The following is an 18,613-nucleotide window of genomic DNA, read 5'->3' on the forward strand; positions in this document are numbered from 1 at the left end:
ATACTACTCAAGGTATTTTATATTCTGTACCAAACTGTGTTGCTATAAATAGTAAGTGTAGTGTATTTTAGAGAAAAACAAGGACATAGAAAATTCTTATCTCCACATAAGAATATATATATATGTACATATATGTGTAACAAATAATGATGTTAACCTATAAGTATATATATATATATAACAAGATAGTCTGCTATTTCTACCATATAAAGTGTGGTTTATACACTGTTGAACAGGTTTATGTATTGTATAAGGATATGTGATTTATTATCTAACGGCTGTTTCATGGAGCCACAATAAAAATCTAATATCCACTCCTGAACATGCTGCACACACATTTATCACTCATCACTCTGCACTCTTTAATGCCAAAGTTGCATTTATTCTGTTCCCTTTTCCACTCTTCACATTTCCTCTGTCCACATTTTGCATTCATAGTATTCAGTCACTTTGTCCTGACTGGTGAAACAAGATATTTGAATGTATTTTAGGTAAAAATGGTCTTCATATGCATGACAAGGATTTTAACTTTGTATCTTGACAGTACAAAGGGACAGTTCGTGTGCAAAATTCCAAAAAGGAAGGGTGGAGGGTGATTGGGAAATAATTCAACTTTTATAAGGAATTGGTCTTGGCAGAGCGTAGCACTTGAAATCATGCAAACCCTCCAGTACACTAACAATATATAGAATATAATATCGCTGTGGACGGGGTTTGTGAAGACTACATATAGGATATACAGATTCTGGAAACCTTGTGGATATTGAAGTAAATATTCATTCCAACAAGGCCTGGCTCCATATAAATTTGATTAATATTCTGCCAAAACATTAAATGTTATTAATCTTTTTACAGTTTCTGTTGTCAGTTTTCAAAACACTTGAGAATCACCTCACCTTTTATACTTGTATACTATACTAGATTTATACTAGAAAACGTCAAACTAATATGGATATTTCAGCATACACATTTTGTTATTTTCAATATTTCTCAGCCCAATAACAAAGTGTTATTGGGGTGACTAATATCATGAAATCCTAGATAAATCAGTACACACCTGTCATCAAACAAGGAAAGTATAATTAACCTGAAAGAAGTTAAGATATAGTAGAAGAATTGTTTTAAACCACTTCCCAAGTTGCTTTTTATGACAAAGGCAATGGTTGACAACACCCTAAACACCTTAGAAAAGAATGACCAAAATCAAACTATTTTGAAGTCAATGACCAAATTATTGGTTGCCGGACCAATGAGTTGGTTGGTATTTTTCAGAGAAGCAGCTAGCTAAATGACTAATGACTAACAGACTACTGCATCATTTAATAATCACCCCTCGTTTGGTGAAACAAGGATTGACAGCACATACTCAGAAACGTAATGTACTGAATAATAGATATAAAATGTACAGCGACTATAATTGATAGATAAATCTATCACCATGCAAACAAACAGTAGCACAAAAACAACAAATGTTCTGAGTTCTGTTGTGCTATGACTTCATTTTCAATGGTAAGAATTATAGACATTAGTCATTTTAGCATAGTCATTTTAAACCCTGTTATTAGACTGGAGCTGTATTTAGTAAAAAAAAGTCAGAACTGTGAGGATCCATGGAAGGAAACAGGCAAATTCTCAGACAACCTATTTATGTACTTTAAGCGTTAGCAAAACATACTTAACATCATTTCTCATTTACATCTATCATGTGTGCCAACACTGTTAATTGTAACTATGGCTGTGTGAATATGTTCTATCCAAATTCCACAAGATCAATGTCAGTCGCAATATATGTTTTTTCAGACGAGAACAGTAATTATGAAGGTGTCATTTTGACCCACACCAAAGAAACATGTACTTTTCGGGTTTTTCGCTGGGAAATGTGTCCTTGAGTCTCAATAAGGCAGTGCATTGCAGGAGAGCCTACGCAGTCTCAATAAGGCAGTGCATTGCATGAGAGCCTACGCATATGTGTCACTGACGCCTCGATACTTTACACTAAAGGCACAGCTGAGTTGTGGGATCTTTTACAGTAACACTGTAGTAACTGGTAACCCCACAATATTTTTCAAGTGTAAGCCAAGCATTAGCTTTTTAATAGTTTTTTAAATTGACACCTATATGAAATATTGATAGTACAGGTCCATCAACCAACATTGATAAGTATACATATTTACTTTTATCTACGATGGAAACAGTAATAGAAAAAGGTTCAGATGCATTCAGAACAGTATGAAATATTTGCTGTTATTACTGTCCTTCTATTTTTAACTGCTTCTTTAACCCTTTACTAGTCTTAGAGCTCACACACAGATTATCACAGTTCTAAATTATTTCCTTTGCTTTCACCTCATAAACTATATCACACAATAGTAAAAATGTTGCAAGTATGTCAAAGTTGGCAAGGTCATTTCTTTTGGAGAAAAAGTGTTGTATAAAAATCACAGATCTTTATCCTCCACAAAGAACAAAAACAGCTCAACAATGGCTGCTGTGTCTTTGTTGGCTTAGCAGGATTAACCACAGAGCACCCTATTGGGTGGCTAAGGTAGAGCTAACGGAGGTGTACTAATCAGATTAACGACAGCCTTCTGTGCTGGTGAAAACGTTTATTCTCTTCAGTATACACCTAACGGACTTGTTGGCTTCTCTGCCCATTGGTAAAGCATTGGTCAACTGCTGGCACTTATCTAGTTGACCAAGGACTTTGAACCATATTTCCAGAAATGGATTAAACTTGTTCAAGTTTGTTTTTGTCTTCGATTGAACTGCACGACCATGTTGCGTAGAAAAAGTGAATTTTGGGATTTCCTGTACAGCATTTGTTCTTTGGTATCAGAAAAGGAAGGGTTAAATAAAGAGGGACAGTTGAGCCCCTATGAAGAGTATCTACAGTTGCTACTGCAGATGAAAATGGCAAGTGATGTAAGTGAATGGAGGGACACTCCAAATCCTCTTGGTTTTGTTTTGTTCTTTCTGTTTAAACATACTGTAAACAACATTTTAATGACTGATATTTCAATGGCTGCTCTGCTGTAGCTAACAGAGGTGCTTGTCACAGGATATTTAAACTCTGATTGGACCAGAAGAAGTACCATTTTCTGATTTTACACAACAGATATTTTAACAAGTCAGTCTGATATTTACCCCTATTTTAACACCTAAAAAGCCTAAAAAATGCGAGAACTACTCATACATAACACATGATCATTAATAGCACAATTATATCAAAAAGAGTTTCCTGTTCTGATACAATTACTGATACTAACACTTTAATTTGTCTGTCCACATAGACGAGTTCTGTCTCATTTAGTGAAATATTGACCAATCTTCCAGTCAAAGTGACTCAAAAAAATGCAGCAATCATCTGTTGCTCAAGTACCACAAAACAGTTTGTACTGGTGACTCTCACTTGGCCGCCTCACAAATCTTTCAGTGACACAGACATGGCCAGAAGTATCAAATAGCAACTGGCTGCATGTAGAGGTGGGCAGTGAGGAGAAACTTTGTTCCATGACATGAGCATGATACACGGGTGTATACACCAACACATAATCTTAAATTTCAGGGAGCAGAGGCGTTGTTTCTATTAATATCTATTTGGCATGCAAACAAGAGCTCCTACACCTAAGGTCACTCACTGGCCTGCACAGCTGTTAATATTCTGCAAGAGCACTTCTCTGTCCTTACATGTGGACGTGTATATGCTAGTTTTTTTTTCTTTCCGGAGGATATTTCAAAAGTATTGGTTGCAAGACCTTTTCTTGAAATGATGGTAATATTAGGGATGCACTGAATATTCAGCCACTGAAGATTTTTAACTAAAAATGGCCCAAAAGTGCATTTTTGAAACAACACGGCCAAAACAGAAAGTTTTTCTGGTTTAGGTATCTGACTTTGGATTTTCAATGTAACTTGTTGAAAACAAATTCAATAAATATAGCGAAACCAGTAAGCATGAAAATGTTTTTTCCTTCAAAATATTTCAGTATTTTATCATATAAAATATTTCTGTGATTGGGCATTGGGTGGTATGGGACATATAAACATACTTGAAAGTGAAAAAGCTGTAGGCAACAGTTTTCTGACTGTAATCATCATCATCAGTCCTTGTTTATGAGAGTACACATGTGTTTTAATGTGCTTGAGTCAACTGTGTCTTTTGTGACTTGTCTCTGACTCAGTGGTCACACTGGGCCACAGTGCCCTTGTTCCGCCCCTCTTTCTTTGGACAAAGCCCTTTGTGTGTCCGAGAGAGGGCTTGGCATCTCCCCCAAATATTTGTTCTTGCTGCCTAACACCCACTGCTGTAAGATACAGTGAAGCCCTGCATTGATCAACCCAAGCATGGCAGCAGATTGCAGTGGTTTGCACAATAAAGAGCTTTGGGTTGTCACTAAAAGAACAACTCTAGTTTAACAGTTTTCTCCAAAGCTAAACTACTGGGAAGAGTGGATTTATTTATTGGAAAGGGACAATGTTTTGAGAAGTACTGACGTTCTTATTCCAAGTTGCATTTTTAATTTTTTAAGACAACAGTATAAACTAATACATCCTGCAGTAAAATGACTAACTGACCGACATTGCTCAGTTGTAGTAGCATCTGTTTTGAATAAAACAATCAGATCAGGTCCTCCTGTAGAACTTATCTGGAAGTTCAAAATAACCTAAAAAAACTAACACAAACACTGTGAATAGCTTTATTGCAGTGCTGTGTGTGATAGTGATTACAAACAAGTCTGTACAGTGATACCCAGGTTGTTGAACTCTTCTCCTGTTTTTTTTGCCAGATTTTAGATGTTTTCAGATGTTTTGTGCACAAACACGTAGCCCACGGTCCACCACAGCCAAATATCCTCGCCTCTTGCCCTTGCTCAACACAACAGGGAAAGAAAAAGACAAAAGCATCTTTAGACCTCTTGTACTTTTGTGTTTCCTCTAGGAGAACATCTGTCCCCTCTGCTTTTTGGTTGACTCCTACTAGTTTGGTGTTGTGTATAATAAATCTTAGTTAGCAGTTTCCGCTTCTGTAACCCATTCTTAACTCTCAACAGACCCCAGATACAACTCATTTCTAGTTGTTCCATTTTAAATGTTATATTTTCCTGTGATCACTGGAGCTGAGGTAATGAGAGTGGTGCTAAAATGTCTATAAAACTATGCATGTATATATATATATAAATATATATATATACATACAAAAAACTATGTAATTTGCAATAATAATAATAATAATTTGTAGTGTAGATATGAGATAGAAAAAAAACCTTATTTGATCCCCACAATTTAAAGATGCAGAATGAAGGCAAGGAAACAACATCCAAGTTGTCCTCTCTCTTCTCCCCTTCTCTCTATTTGTGCACAGAAGAAAATCAACTCTGACCAATAATAATCTGTTTTGTTTCAGCAATTGATAGTCTTCTTAATTGTATGTCCACAGTATCTATCACAGTGTGTATCACCAGTCATCTACAGTGGGTTTGTCTGTAATCAGAGAAAATGAGCAGTGCAGCACAGCTGTGTCTGGGCATGACGGCGCCTGAGGTAGTTGATATGAGTTTATGTTACATTTATTTCATGTGTAGCAGGTGCTTCTTTGTTGTTAACAACTCCGAAATGTAATTGGTTTCTGTGTTTCGTCTGTGACCTAAGCTCCACTCTCACTTAAATATTTCTTAGAGAAAAAGCAGCTGACATTGTGACATAACACAGGATTAGTACTAAAGAATGGAATGTTACCATGGTGTAGAATACAAGTCACTGGTACTGGCTCTGGTAGGTGTGAGACCTATAATGGTAGCATAATAATGTGCATTAGTTCAGATTAATTTGCATCCTAACATTAAAGTGTACCATAATCCCCGTCAGCTGTCTGGAAAGGTTGGAGGTCAGGAGGCCGATCCTTCAACAAGCATTTATTTGTTGTTCCTCTGCAGATTGCGGACCGACGTACTTGTTTGGTGACGGTTAGACGTCTCCTTTGATCTCACTTTACTAGTGCTTCTCATTTCCCGGATAATAAAAAATATTTTGTCAGTAGTTTTATTTATTTTTCTTCTTGTACTACCGCAAAAGTACACACATCACAGTAAAAGGGATTGTGTCCTGAAATAACAAGTCTAGTGGGCGGGTTCATCCCCCACTTATCCTCTCCTGCAGGAACAAGGTCAAGTGTCAGAGGCCCCGGATGACTGAATGAAAGTCAAAGCAGAGGCTGGAATTATTATTTTTTTGTTCAGAAGGCGGTTTTACAGTAAATTATACACACATTTACCTAACAGTGTACCACTACAACCCCAGGGTTTGTGATTCCAATGGTGTACCCACCGAGCACATATGCTAGTTTCACTGTTAACTTTCCACTGAAAACATTTACCATCAGTGATAGTTTAGAGGTGGGGAGGTCACGTAAAGTGCCTGATAGCAGCAGAATGTTTACTGGTATTAATCACAGTATGAAGTCTCAGTTTTAATTATAGACTTTTTAAATGACTGTAGGTACCGATATGTGTCCAAATAGTTTTTGGTCAGAGTAAGATGACCTTGTTGCAGACTGGGACACTCCCACCAGACTAATGCTACTGGGAGTTGCTCCAGCTTCTTCACTGACCCATAGAAGATCAGTAAGGAGATGACATCTGTCCTTGACATAGCTTTGCCCATGGTCATAACAGAAAGAGACCTGAGAATCAAATGAACTAAAACATGGTCAGTATGGATAAGAAAAGTCCTATGCTCTCAGTCAAGCTGCCATCACAACAGGCAAAAAACCCCATTTCTCCAAAAATACATTTTTGGATTTATAATAAATAATTAAAGTGAAGTTCCCAATCCTATTTTATATTGTATATTTAAACAGATGGTATCATTTTAGTCTGTAGGAATTTCCTGAATGTAATAAACCATAACAATTCAAAAGAAATCCTGTTGGTAATTGTAAATGAACCACAGGAATAAGATAGTTGTTTGTCATTGTTAGTTGACTGACTTTCTGCATCATGTAACACAATTACAATATTATTTAGGGGGCAAATGTAGAAATCAGATTTATCATTTGGGTTAATATTTCAAAGGGCATTGCATTGCAAGTTACAAGTTTTGTCATGCTAGTGACGTACGATTCCTAGAAGATGGAGGCTCTGTGTTACTTCCAGCTCACCAACCGTATTGTCATTATGGTGAGCAGTCAGTTATTGAGTAGTAGGCCAGACATGTCTGTCCTGGGGCACATTTCTTATTGTAGTTGACGGTTATTGGTTTCCAAATATTACAACTGCAATCACACCCTAAATGCATTGGGAGGGGAAACTACATGCCCTTTGTACTGTATGTAAACAACAAGAATTGTTACATACTATGTTTTCATAGAGGCATCATGACATTTGATTGTCTTAATCTGTTCTTTGGTCATGGTAAGTTTATATTTTTGGGAAAATCGATCCTTTTTTCATTTTTTCTGTTACAACATACATAAGAATCTTTATCTATTGGTCAGTGGTTATGTCTTTTAATAGCTACTAATATAAATAATAAAATGATGACCCTTCACAGACCTGGGCCTCATAGGTGTCTCACATTCTTTTATAGTGACTTTTTTCTCTTTTATATCTTCCTCCTCCTGGTTCATAATTTATTCATTTGCTCTCTCGGCTTCTTGTTGCCGGGGAATGTGTTTGTGTGATGTATTTTCCATTTCACTTGAGCAGCTGCCTCTTCACTCCTGTCTGATCTAAGCAAATATGATCCTGGACTTGGTGACTCATCATGCTGTTGCTTATCTTAATGTGTGACTGTGTATTTAGTTTTAATATATTAAATATATATTAATTTCCTTTAAAATAGTGAGGGCGGTGACAGTTTGGGAGCCCCCTACAGCACAGCATAGTCCCATCCAATTTTAATCCCCTCCCACGTAATCCCGCCTCTTCTGTCATTTCTTTTCCTTTCAAACCCCCTGCCTCTGTTTTTCCACTCCCTCTCTCTGTCTCTCTCTCTCTCTCTTCCTATCCACTACTACTATCCCATTTAGCCCACCTTACGCCTGATGAAGCATTAAGCTGTGGGCAGCAGCCTCAGCCACAGCCTCACATTCAGATTGCCGTGTTTACGTGTGCTGCATGGGATCCTCCCTTGCTCTCTGGGATTTCTGGCTTCTCCCATACTTTGGGGAATCACTTGCTACAACTGTACACATTTTTTGGTAGTACGTGGGAGTGGGATCAGCACACATTGTTTGCTCATACCAAACTACACTTGCTGCTTCTTGGACACCTTGGAGATGGTTCTGAGGGCTCATCTTTGACCTAAACTTGGCCTTTCTATTGTTTGGACTAAAACACGTTGGATAAGATGGTGCCCCCGCAGAAAAAGGTAATCTGAGTTGTGTGTGTGTGTGTGGAGGAGTGTATGTGAATGTGAAAAGAAGGCTGGGTTTCATGTGCATGATGTGGCTGCAGTGATTTGTGCTTGTTGTGATGAGTTTTCTTCTCACATTGGCTGTGGTCTATTGAGTGCATGTTGTTGATCATAAAGAAAGTCTTAAAAGCAGGAAAAGTTCAACACAAAGACGTGTTTATACGGTTGAGGAGACACCTCACTATTACAGGGTAGTTTACCAATGTAAAGCTGCTGGTTTATCTCATCATTCTACCACTGAATGGCCTGTTGATGAGTGATTACTCATTGAAATTAACTGACAGTGCAGACTGGACCTCCTCCCTAATCCACGTACTTTCTATTGTCCATGTTGAGTACTTCAACAGAGAGTAGTTTCATTGGTATTGGTCACACTGTGTACAAGACATACTGTATGTGTATTGTGCTTAGTTTAAACCCTGAGCAGAGAACCCACAGTAATAAATAAAGTTTTCTGAAAGTGCTGCTCCTCTGTGCTTTTTCAATGTCACCACCACATCCATTTCCTGTTCTTCTGATGTACCGATACTTTGTGCAAAGATGAGCAGGTAAAGTGTGTAGGCTACTGCAAAGTTTTGCTCAGTTCTTCAGTAGCTTCACGAGCTTCGTGTCTTGCCACAGTATCTATTAGCTGGGAGAGGATCCAGTTATGGTGGAGGAGAGGATGGGGGATTGTTGGAGCCACACCAAGGTCATTTTACGTCTCGCTTTATGTTTTTGATTATACCTGTTGTACGCTTGTTAAAAAGTGTCCATGTGATTGCCAGTAAATATTAACATGTGTGTAGCTGGTAATTGATATACCAGCTGAGGTTCTGATATGATGAAATGTAGAAAATGACCTCAGCTGACTAGTGGCTCATTTTTTCCTTAGACTAGCTCTAACAGCTGCATTTGGTTATCAGAAGTTAGACATCGGGGGCCCCTCAGTGTTTCTCACAGAATTTGATTCTTTATGCAATGATGAATGACACAACTAGGGCTATGGTGAAATATGTGTCAGCATGCCTTGTAGAGTAATATCAGAGTAATACCTTCCTTTTCTTTGTGTATCCTCATTGACCATATGCACTTGTTTCTATCTTGTTGCCTTTGCAGAAATCTTTGGATGTTGTAGATAATTCTGATGGATGCAAAGAAAGAAAAATACTAATGCAGTTGGTGTTTCCTCAATCTGTGATCTTTGAGGAAGATCAAAAACATATGCAGGATGTCAAAAGAAGCCAACTGAGCTGTATCGGAGATAGTTGAGGACAGTGTCCATGATGTCTGATGTCTGAACTGTAGTCCAGAGAGTGCACAAATGCTTTGTTTGGATCACTGACCGTGAATAAGCTCTGACATATATGTCTATGCTTCACTGCTCTGGAAGCCAGATGAATAGTTCCAACATTTAATGAGGCACGAAGCAGATGTTGAGATCAGCTTTTATTATTATTACTATAAATCTTGTCTTCTGCAATGCAGTGGTGACCTGTTTATTTTGTTACCTGCCTGTCACTACTTACTTGCAGAGTTGACACCTCTGTTAATAAAATAATAAAATTCAATATTAAATGTGTGTTCTTCTTTACAGGATCAGTTTGAGAACTTGGAGAAGCATACACAGTGGGGAATCGAGTTTGTGGAGAAGTATTCCAAATTTGTCAAGGAGCGATCAGAGATCGAAACCAACTATGCAAAGCAAATTAGGTAAGTGCTCGCTGACTAACTGTAGGACATTAGGTCTCTATTAGCTCCAGGGCCCTAATTTCAGTAAATATTTTTCATCCATGTAATTTGGACAGAGAACTCCCCCATGACCTTGCTGCAGGATGTGACCTACTCTTGTGTCCTTGACACTAGAGAAAGAATCCCCAGTAGCTTATTATGCAGCCGACCTCTCACCTCCCTCTTGAGAAAGAAACTGAAATTGAAATTTCCACATGAGGCACAGAACATTAAGAGCTGTATTATGAACATTTTAAATACTATTATATCATCTGCAATATTCTACAGTGAAGTGCAACAGATTTAAATTAAATTAATAAATTAAAGCGTTGATAAACACACAGCAGAATAAGAATAGGTCGGACACTCTCCTACAGTTTCCTTTCCGTTTCCGTACAGGCTCTTGTTGCTGTGTTCTGTCCAGACAAGAGGAAGTCAGGTGGCGGGGGATATGGGTGGAGCTTGTGTTACCATGGAGACTAGACGATATCAGGGATTTCAACCTCATGTCTGACCCAGATTTCTGTATTTTCCCCTACAACCACTATTGTTGGCTCCTCCCCTTCTGAGTAGCGTTGATGCAATCACAGCTTTTTAAGAGAAGTGATGTGATCATGAGCAGGATTCATCCTCTGTGGTTTGTCTTCTTAATCTGCACCAACAAACCCAAACTCTTTATCTTAAAAGAGGTCACAGCAATATGGCTAATGCTTTAAGTATTGACTCTGACCCGCCCACCAATCCCATCCCCTGTTTAAAAGAGCCTAGCCAATACCTGATAGCATTTACATGGCGACCCCATTAGAGACCTTTGGTTGACCACTCCTGTGGGTTTTTTTTTTACTTTTAACCAATCAAGGACAGTCATACATGATACTGAATCACTTTCACACTTGAAACCTAAACCTAAAGGCAAACGGATACTGATCATTTTACACTTGTCTGCTAGCACACTACCTTATTTGGATGTTTTCATGTCTGGATGTTTTGGCTTATATGATCATTCATTTATTGTTCATTAGAAAACGTGTTTGTTTGGACAACACACAGCTTTATTATTACAATATAACACACACAGCCATATTTATATGAACAGGTCAGCGGTTCCCTACAGTGTGTTTAATAAAAGGACAGGAAGGTACTTGTCTTGTTGACAGGTTGTCTTTTATAGAAGTCCAGCCCACACAGATGGTGCGGATGTTTTCAGCCAGCGTGTCATCTGGCTGACATACACACTCACTAGTACACACCGTTACAAAATGTCCACATTAGTAAACCCGTCAGAAATAAGGAAGTTAGGACACTCCAACAGGATAGGATGACTCATGAGGGTTTCCTGAATATTGAGCACTGAGGACTTTTCTTTTAGCCAAAAAGACATATAGGATGCTGTGTGAGTGATATTATAAAAGTAAAAGTCTTATTATTTTAGTCTTTTGAAGTCAATAGGTCATACATTCCCAGCTAGTTAATTGTTTTAAAAATTGTGCTAATTTCCTCAAGGAAAGAAATAAATTAAATGCTGTTATTTAAAACACGTTAAATGTAATTTTAAAGCAGTTTAAAACAAGTGTAAACAGTTGATTGTTATATTTTTGTCAAATTGTATGATCATCTACTAACCATGCCCTGAAACATTTGTCAGTAATCCTCTTTGTTGCATTATTGTCGACATGTCGAATACTTCAATCAGGTTAAGCAGGGCAGTGTAATACTACATTCTCTTAGCCTAGCATAATCCATTACTTCCAAGACTAAGGGGAAGCTAAAAAAAGAAAGTAGGTGATGTTAACTTAACCTACAGTAGTGTGTACACATTCATTTTTAGTAAGTTATAGATTTATAGAAATTAAATAATGCTCCTATTTTAACTGTTTTGTATGAAATGTGGCTGCATTCATAAATGAATCATTTCAATGTGTTTACATTTGTTATTTTTCTGTAAGTGATAAAAATGAGAGTTAAAAACTTGGCCTAAAACTAGAGACTGGTTGAGGAGTACAAGGGCTGAGAGAGAACAGAAGATCTGCCTAGCAACAGAGCAAACACCATCAGGGAGTGTAGTGTGGGGGCTGTAGGCAAAGAGAGATGGATGGAGTGCAGACGCGTTACGCATGTTCAAGACATGCATTTTTTATTTCAAGAGACATTAAACATGCCTGTTTACCACAAGTTTATGCTTGGACATTTAGTTTGGGTTGAAAGCCGTTATCTCTGAACTAGGTCTCTGATTAGACCACTTTCACAGTAACTGCCATGGAGTTTTAATTGTACCGAAAATGGTGGTAGGAAATTTAGCAGCATTAATGTGTTTATATAGATAATGTATATCTTATATAAGATGTACATGATATTGTTTCACAATTATATACTGCGTTAGTAGGGCTTTTCTTAAAATAGTATTGTTAACAGTCCTGGACAATAGACGGTATTTAAAAAATGGAAATAATCTTTGTTACATTTAGTGAGGACCAGGTGCAAGGATGCAAGTATAAAAAAAGGGGGCCATCAATCTCTGTATGAAAGGAAGTCGATAGGAAGTTAAAGCAACCTTGTGGTTTATGGTCGAAAATGTTATTTTCAGTTCTTCATGGTCTTTTATACTACACAATAGTATGATTCTATACATTATGCCTGTTTTTATTTGTTAACATAAAAGACCAGAGGTGGACCTGTCAGTTGGAGGCAATTCACAGACTGCTAGCATGTAGTAGCATAGTAGTCAGTGTGTCCTCTCCTGCTTCGTCCTCAAGCACTGCTCCCCGGGCGCTGACCACGGCTGCCCACTGTTCACTTGGTGATGGGTTAAATGCAGAGGTTAAATTTCGTTGTGCTGTGCTGTGTCACAATGACAAATAAAGATAAGTTTAAAGTTTAAGTTGAGCTAAAGTCATCTATCGCCCATACATCCAGGGTTAAAACAAGGGCAATGGCCACATGTAAAATGCACATGTGGTCTTGTGACTGGTTCTTCATGCATAATCCTGGGTCAATGATTTATGACCCTAAGAGAGGAGAAGGGACGTGGATGGTAGCAGGAGAAGAAAGCACTCAGTTGGATTAATTGGCGTACGGGATGATCCTTTGGCAGGTTCATAATGGCAGTGTCAGGAAAGGATGATGGGAATAGTGCACCTCATTCGCAGAGAGGACGGCTGTGAAAGACAACCCAGTTTGACATTTCTGACAATGCTGAATGTCTCTTCTGTCCCCACAGGAATTTGTCAAAGAAGTATCAACCCAAGAAGAACTCTCGAGAAGAGGAGGAGAGCAAGTGAGTCTATTGACACTGCACATTAAACATTAATCTCAGTCACCTGTTTTTGCTACATTAGACTTAGCAAATCAAATCCCAAATCACAAAGGTAATTTGTTATTTCTTGCCCTCTATTATGCAAAACATTGAAAGGTGCCTAATGTCTTAATTCATTAGAAAAGCTGAAAAAAAGGGAAATCCAACATACTATATTGTCTTGCAGAATAAACTTACTGCAAATATATATCAGATTATTTTACTTTGTTATACTAATACTATTTTTTGACTTTATCAAATAATCTTTTGCATCCAGTGCTTAAAAGGTTTACTGACCATTTGGCCAAAATGTGAAAAATTTGATTTGTTTGTAGTAACTCTGCACAAGACATTACTCAGTGGTGCGTCAGCGACCTGCGATCCTGTAGCATGGTTATTTGTTAAGCAGTTACTGTTAAATATTTTAGTGCTTAGGAGGAAAAAGACTTGACATGTCTGTACTTGTGCTGTAGACAGAAGAACTGACAACAGTGACAAGAGCAGAGTATGATGACAGGTTGACTGGCTGGTAATTTACCCTTGACCTGATCAGTCACTAGATTTGACTACAACCTGCAAACATACTGTACGTTAATTAGAAACCAAGAAGCATTGAACCTCTATAACTGTGGCTCCCCATCATATGCCTCTCTCATTACCATGGCGACAGCTCAGTAACACAAATACTCCAGGGTATACACTTCTACACCCCCCCATCCCATTCTGGGGGGGCTCCACCTCCATTTCGGGAACCACCACTCCGGACTGATTTTTCTTCTATTTTCTAAAATATTGTTTAATGAAATGACAAATTTTCCAATCTTGACGTCTTTCCTCTAATTTCTCTCCTTGTGTATTTCCAGGTACACCTTTTGCCGATCCTTCCTGACGACACTGAATGAGTTAAATGACTATGCAGGCCAACACGAGGTGATAGCAGAAAACCTGACATCTCAAATCCTCACAGAGCTTTCACGCTACCTGCAGGAACTCAAGGCGGAGAGAAAATTGGTGAGACATCTGTTTTGCACTCTTGTTATATATTTAAATTTGTCTACATCATATTATCACCTGTTCACCTGATTTAATTTAATATTACTTTAGCCAGATGCCATAAATATAGTAATAGGAAACACATAGAGTGGCCTCCATAAGATGAATCTGCTCATCCAATCAATGCTGTTCTTACTGAGGTAATAAAAAATATATAAATAAATATAGGCACTCAAAGGCCTGACAGAGGTGCAGAACATGACTGTGAGTTGTCTTTAATGGAACAAGGCTTTTGTCTCTGTATCATTACAGTCTTATTTCTCCCTTGTCAAGGCAACTCTCTACAAATGGTGCACCGCACATTATTTTTTTGTCATTGAAGTTAATTTCCGCACAACCATAATGAAGTGATTTGTGGAGAAGTAGAGTGTAGTGCAGAAGATATCGATGACAGCGCGGTGCCCATAAAATTCTATGGAGTTTGTGTATGGAGTGAAAGATAAAAGCCATCCGGCTGGAAAAATTGAGTTCCAGCTGTGTGGAAAAAAATAGAATGAGAGGGCACAGAGAACAGTGACCTTTTTTATATGATTTTTTTTTAAGTGTTACTCTGTGAGCACATAAAACCTCTTTGGGTCACATAAATCTGATCGGTTTTAACTTTAAAGCAGTGGTTCCCAAAATTGTTATGTCCGCTTTTTTAGAAAGGGCCCCAGTCCCCATGTTAACACACTCAGAACTATTGCTTAAAATCTCTACTGAACTTAATTTAAAAACAGAGAAAATGCTGAACAATACAATAAGATTAAAATGTTGCCCCTTTGAAAGCTCTATGCCCCCTGGTTTGGAAACTTCACTATTAAAAAAGTTTTTACTTAAAAATCATTTTAGAAAATACACTTATTTTCTTTTGTCAAATTTATTTTTCACTTTTGTCTTTGATTGGATTAGTTTGGCTTGGTGACAGCAGCAGACTTTGTTTTGTCCAGATAAGGTTCTTGTCACCGACAGACCACTGCTGCTCTGAAGCTGCAGGATGTCACTCTGACTCCCTTCTTCCTCCTCTGCTCTCCCCCACTCTCCCTTTATTTATCCAGCTCTGTATTTTTTGTCAGTTTTCTTTTGTCTGTACTTCTCTGTGCTGTAGTAATTTAGCACCTTTTTGTTTCAGATAACCACACAAAACACTCAACACTTCACTTTAAATTTATATATAATTAACCCTAAAATTGATCAGCATACACTGGAGTCAGACGTTCAACTCTATTAGCTCTCTTATTCAGATGACCGACAGGCGACCTTACAGTACCATTAATGTGTCAACAGTTTTCAACCGAGACTATTGTGTTCAAAGCAAGTCAGTGGTGAGACTTATTAGAAAGACCCCTGGGTGATGAAAGGGGACTGTGAGCTTCCCAAACTTCCTGTCAATAATTTTCCTGTGTTTGTTTACATCCAGTAACAAGAACCACTAAGGGTTACTTGTCTGTACATTTTGTGTCTGTGTGAGACATAGCTGCCCAGGCGAACCCAGACGGTAGGATTAGAGAAAGGACATAGCCCCAGGGGTTTATAAAGACTTTTCCGGGCAGGGCAGGTACAGTAGTTCTCAAATAATCACTGAACTCCTCATCTAAGGCGGAGTTATTTTGCCTTTGATGAAGGCAACTTTATAGCCTGGACACTTTGATAGTCTGGGGTATAAAGTTGCTAAAAATCCCTGGCTTTTCCTCTTTACCAGTTCTCTCTTGCTATCATCCACATGCTCACTTTGGACACACTCATTTAGAATAAACAGACAAAGAAAATAAACCTGTTTTCTTCATCCGATTGTCCATAATTTACATTTTTATTTTCTCAGACATTCAAGTTTGTTCTTTCTTTGTTTTTATCTCACTCTTATCTGCGTTGAGGCCATACCTTGCTATGTAACACTTAGGCAATATGCAATGTAAAATAGTTACCTAAATATTTCTCAAACTTTTAATACAAACAAAACAAAAGATTTAATTTCACATTCTCAAATATATTAAAATATATTATCTGTTGTAATGAATAGGAAGGAAAAATAAAAATGTTATAAATATTTCTTAAAGATTTTTTTGTTTTTCAACAGCTAGGAAAAACAAACATTTCTTTAACAAATATTTATTATTTTTAATTTTTTTCAAAGTTATACATTTGAAATAATGTTTGACACAAATATTTATTATTTTTAATTTTTTTTAAAGTTATACATTTGAAATAATGTTAACATCTAGGTTGTCATCTAGGACTTTTATTCTAAAATTCTAAATGCTATTACTGCAATCCATATTATGTACCTTTTAATCCTGAGGCTTTTCTTTAAAATTAAAAAAAAAAACATAAAAACTTAAAAAAATAGTGGCTTAAAATAAAAAGTAAAATTCAAAGCAATTGCAGAGGAAGAACGGACTGTTGAACACCACCACCTCACCCATGTGTGATGATTTCAGTCTGAGTAACTTCTGTAATATTACTCATATAGAAATATCACCCCATGGTCTGCAGATGAGTTATAATACCATCGAGGGTTTAATAATGTCTTAAATCTTTCAGCCTTGTATGACCTGAGTCTGTTTCTTGAGCCCAGTGATTATGTGATTCAGGTTCACATACTTGTGAACAAATCACAACAGGGAATGGCTTACCGATGAGCTCCAGCTTTCATTTGTTTGTACAGATGTTTCAGTTCACCTGGTTTTTTTGCAGACATCAGTGGAAGTTTATTTCAAACACCACATGGCTTTGTTTTTTCCTGGTTTGTGCTGTAGGGTGTTGCTATGTAGAACCCCAACCAGAGTAGGCCAGCTCCAAAAAAACAGAGTTAATGTTGAAGAAATGGCAGCAGACGTTTAAGAATGTCTTAAAGACTTCTTGGTGTAATTGGCCTACAATAAGTGGTTTTAAATGACACAGAATGAGATACTCAGTTTACTTTCATTGAGGAAAAAAGAACCTTCCAAAGTTCTCCATTGAAATCAATACATTTATACTTTTCGAGTGTCTCGACAAACCCAAACGGTTTTTGCCCACTCATGGACTACAATTCTAACTCTGGTCAGCATGTTTGGATAAGAGTGTCTGTAGTGCGGTGCTCGTCATAGTGACAGATTATTTGTTGATGCAAACAAATGATCTTCAGTCATCCGCTTTGGAGACAAACATTTAGTCCAAAGAATGTTTCACTGCAACAATGATGTCACCAAGTCTGAAGCGTTGTGGCATCTCCACCGCATCTTATCACCCTTAAGATACACATGCTAGGCATGTTAGTGTTCACCATTAAAACATTTTATCTCAAAAGGACTATGAAGGACAAAACAACTTTTACTCACAACTAACCGTTGTTTTTTTGGTCTAACATACTTCCTCTGAGCCACTGGAGCACTTCCTTTTTTTAACACCGCTTTCCACAAAATTGAGAAGCGTAATTCTCTGAGGTTGGACAAGTTTTCACCTTGTGTTCTATTGTGTGGTATTGTTCAGGTTTGTTTAACTTTTATAGCCCATAAACCCAACTCTATTTCACATCTCCTCTTTGAGTAAATACTCCCAGGTAGTACTAATGACTTCCTTATACAGCACAGAATCCACTGGCTTTTCTACAATTTTCTGAACAGCAGCATCAACATTCTGCTCACCCACCAACCATTTACTAAACAGGTTGTGTAACTAGGGGGCAGCTGATTGATATTCAAGTCTTTAGGTTATTTCCTTTATTCTTGACTCTTTGAGGACAATATGGCAGACAAGCTCGGCCACAGTTGTTTTGTGTGAGGACAGAATCTGGAAGTAATCCATATAGAGTACTGTTGGGAAGAGTCTATCTCTGTGTGAAGCCCTAAACTCCCATGGAGCCAGTAGAGACTGTTATACAACAGTGTATGGTTTTGATTTTAGATTAGGAACTGACACCTTGCCTCTGACAAATGGCAGTTGACATATACCTTGCTTTTGTTTTTCAGCTGCCCCTTACAGTGGATCAGTGGTTCCTAACTTATTTTGTTGAAAGGCAAGAATAATAAAATAAAAGTCACATTTTTTATTTTTAGATTATTATTTCATGTTTATTTTGGAATCCAATTGTGGGGCTGATTGGATGGTTTGGTGGGCTAGATTTGGCCCCCGGGCCGGCAGTTGATCATTACTGCAGTAGATTATGATCCCAGTGTTTTATGTGAT

General features: G+C 37.7%; 1 protein-coding gene across 21 annotated transcripts in view; it reads left to right on the forward strand.

The window, feature by feature from the left end:
• Nucleotides 1-18,613, forward strand: part of fnbp1b (formin binding protein 1b) — a 53,732-nt gene that overhangs the window by 7,371 nt on the left and 27,748 nt on the right. For 18 of the 21 annotated variants that reach the window (XM_025062648.1, XM_025062643.1, XM_025062652.1 and 15 more), the window contains exons 2-4: nt 9,989-10,104; nt 13,340-13,396; nt 14,278-14,425. In XM_025062648.1, coding sequence (XP_024918416.1) covers nt 9,989-10,104; nt 13,340-13,396; nt 14,278-14,425 — 321 coding nt within the window. Of the gene's footprint in view, nt 1-8,041; nt 8,368-8,968; nt 9,104-9,988; nt 10,105-13,339; nt 13,397-14,277; nt 14,426-18,613 lie in introns of those variants that run through there. The other 3 variants (XM_025062649.1, XM_025062644.1, XM_025062650.1) reach the window with 3 other exon arrangements.

The sequence above is a fragment of the Cynoglossus semilaevis genome, chromosome 14, assembly GCF_000523025.1.
Source record: "Cynoglossus semilaevis isolate Cse_v1.0 chromosome 14, Cse_v1.0, whole genome shotgun sequence".
NCBI lineage: Eukaryota > Metazoa > Chordata > Actinopteri > Pleuronectiformes > Cynoglossidae > Cynoglossus > Cynoglossus semilaevis.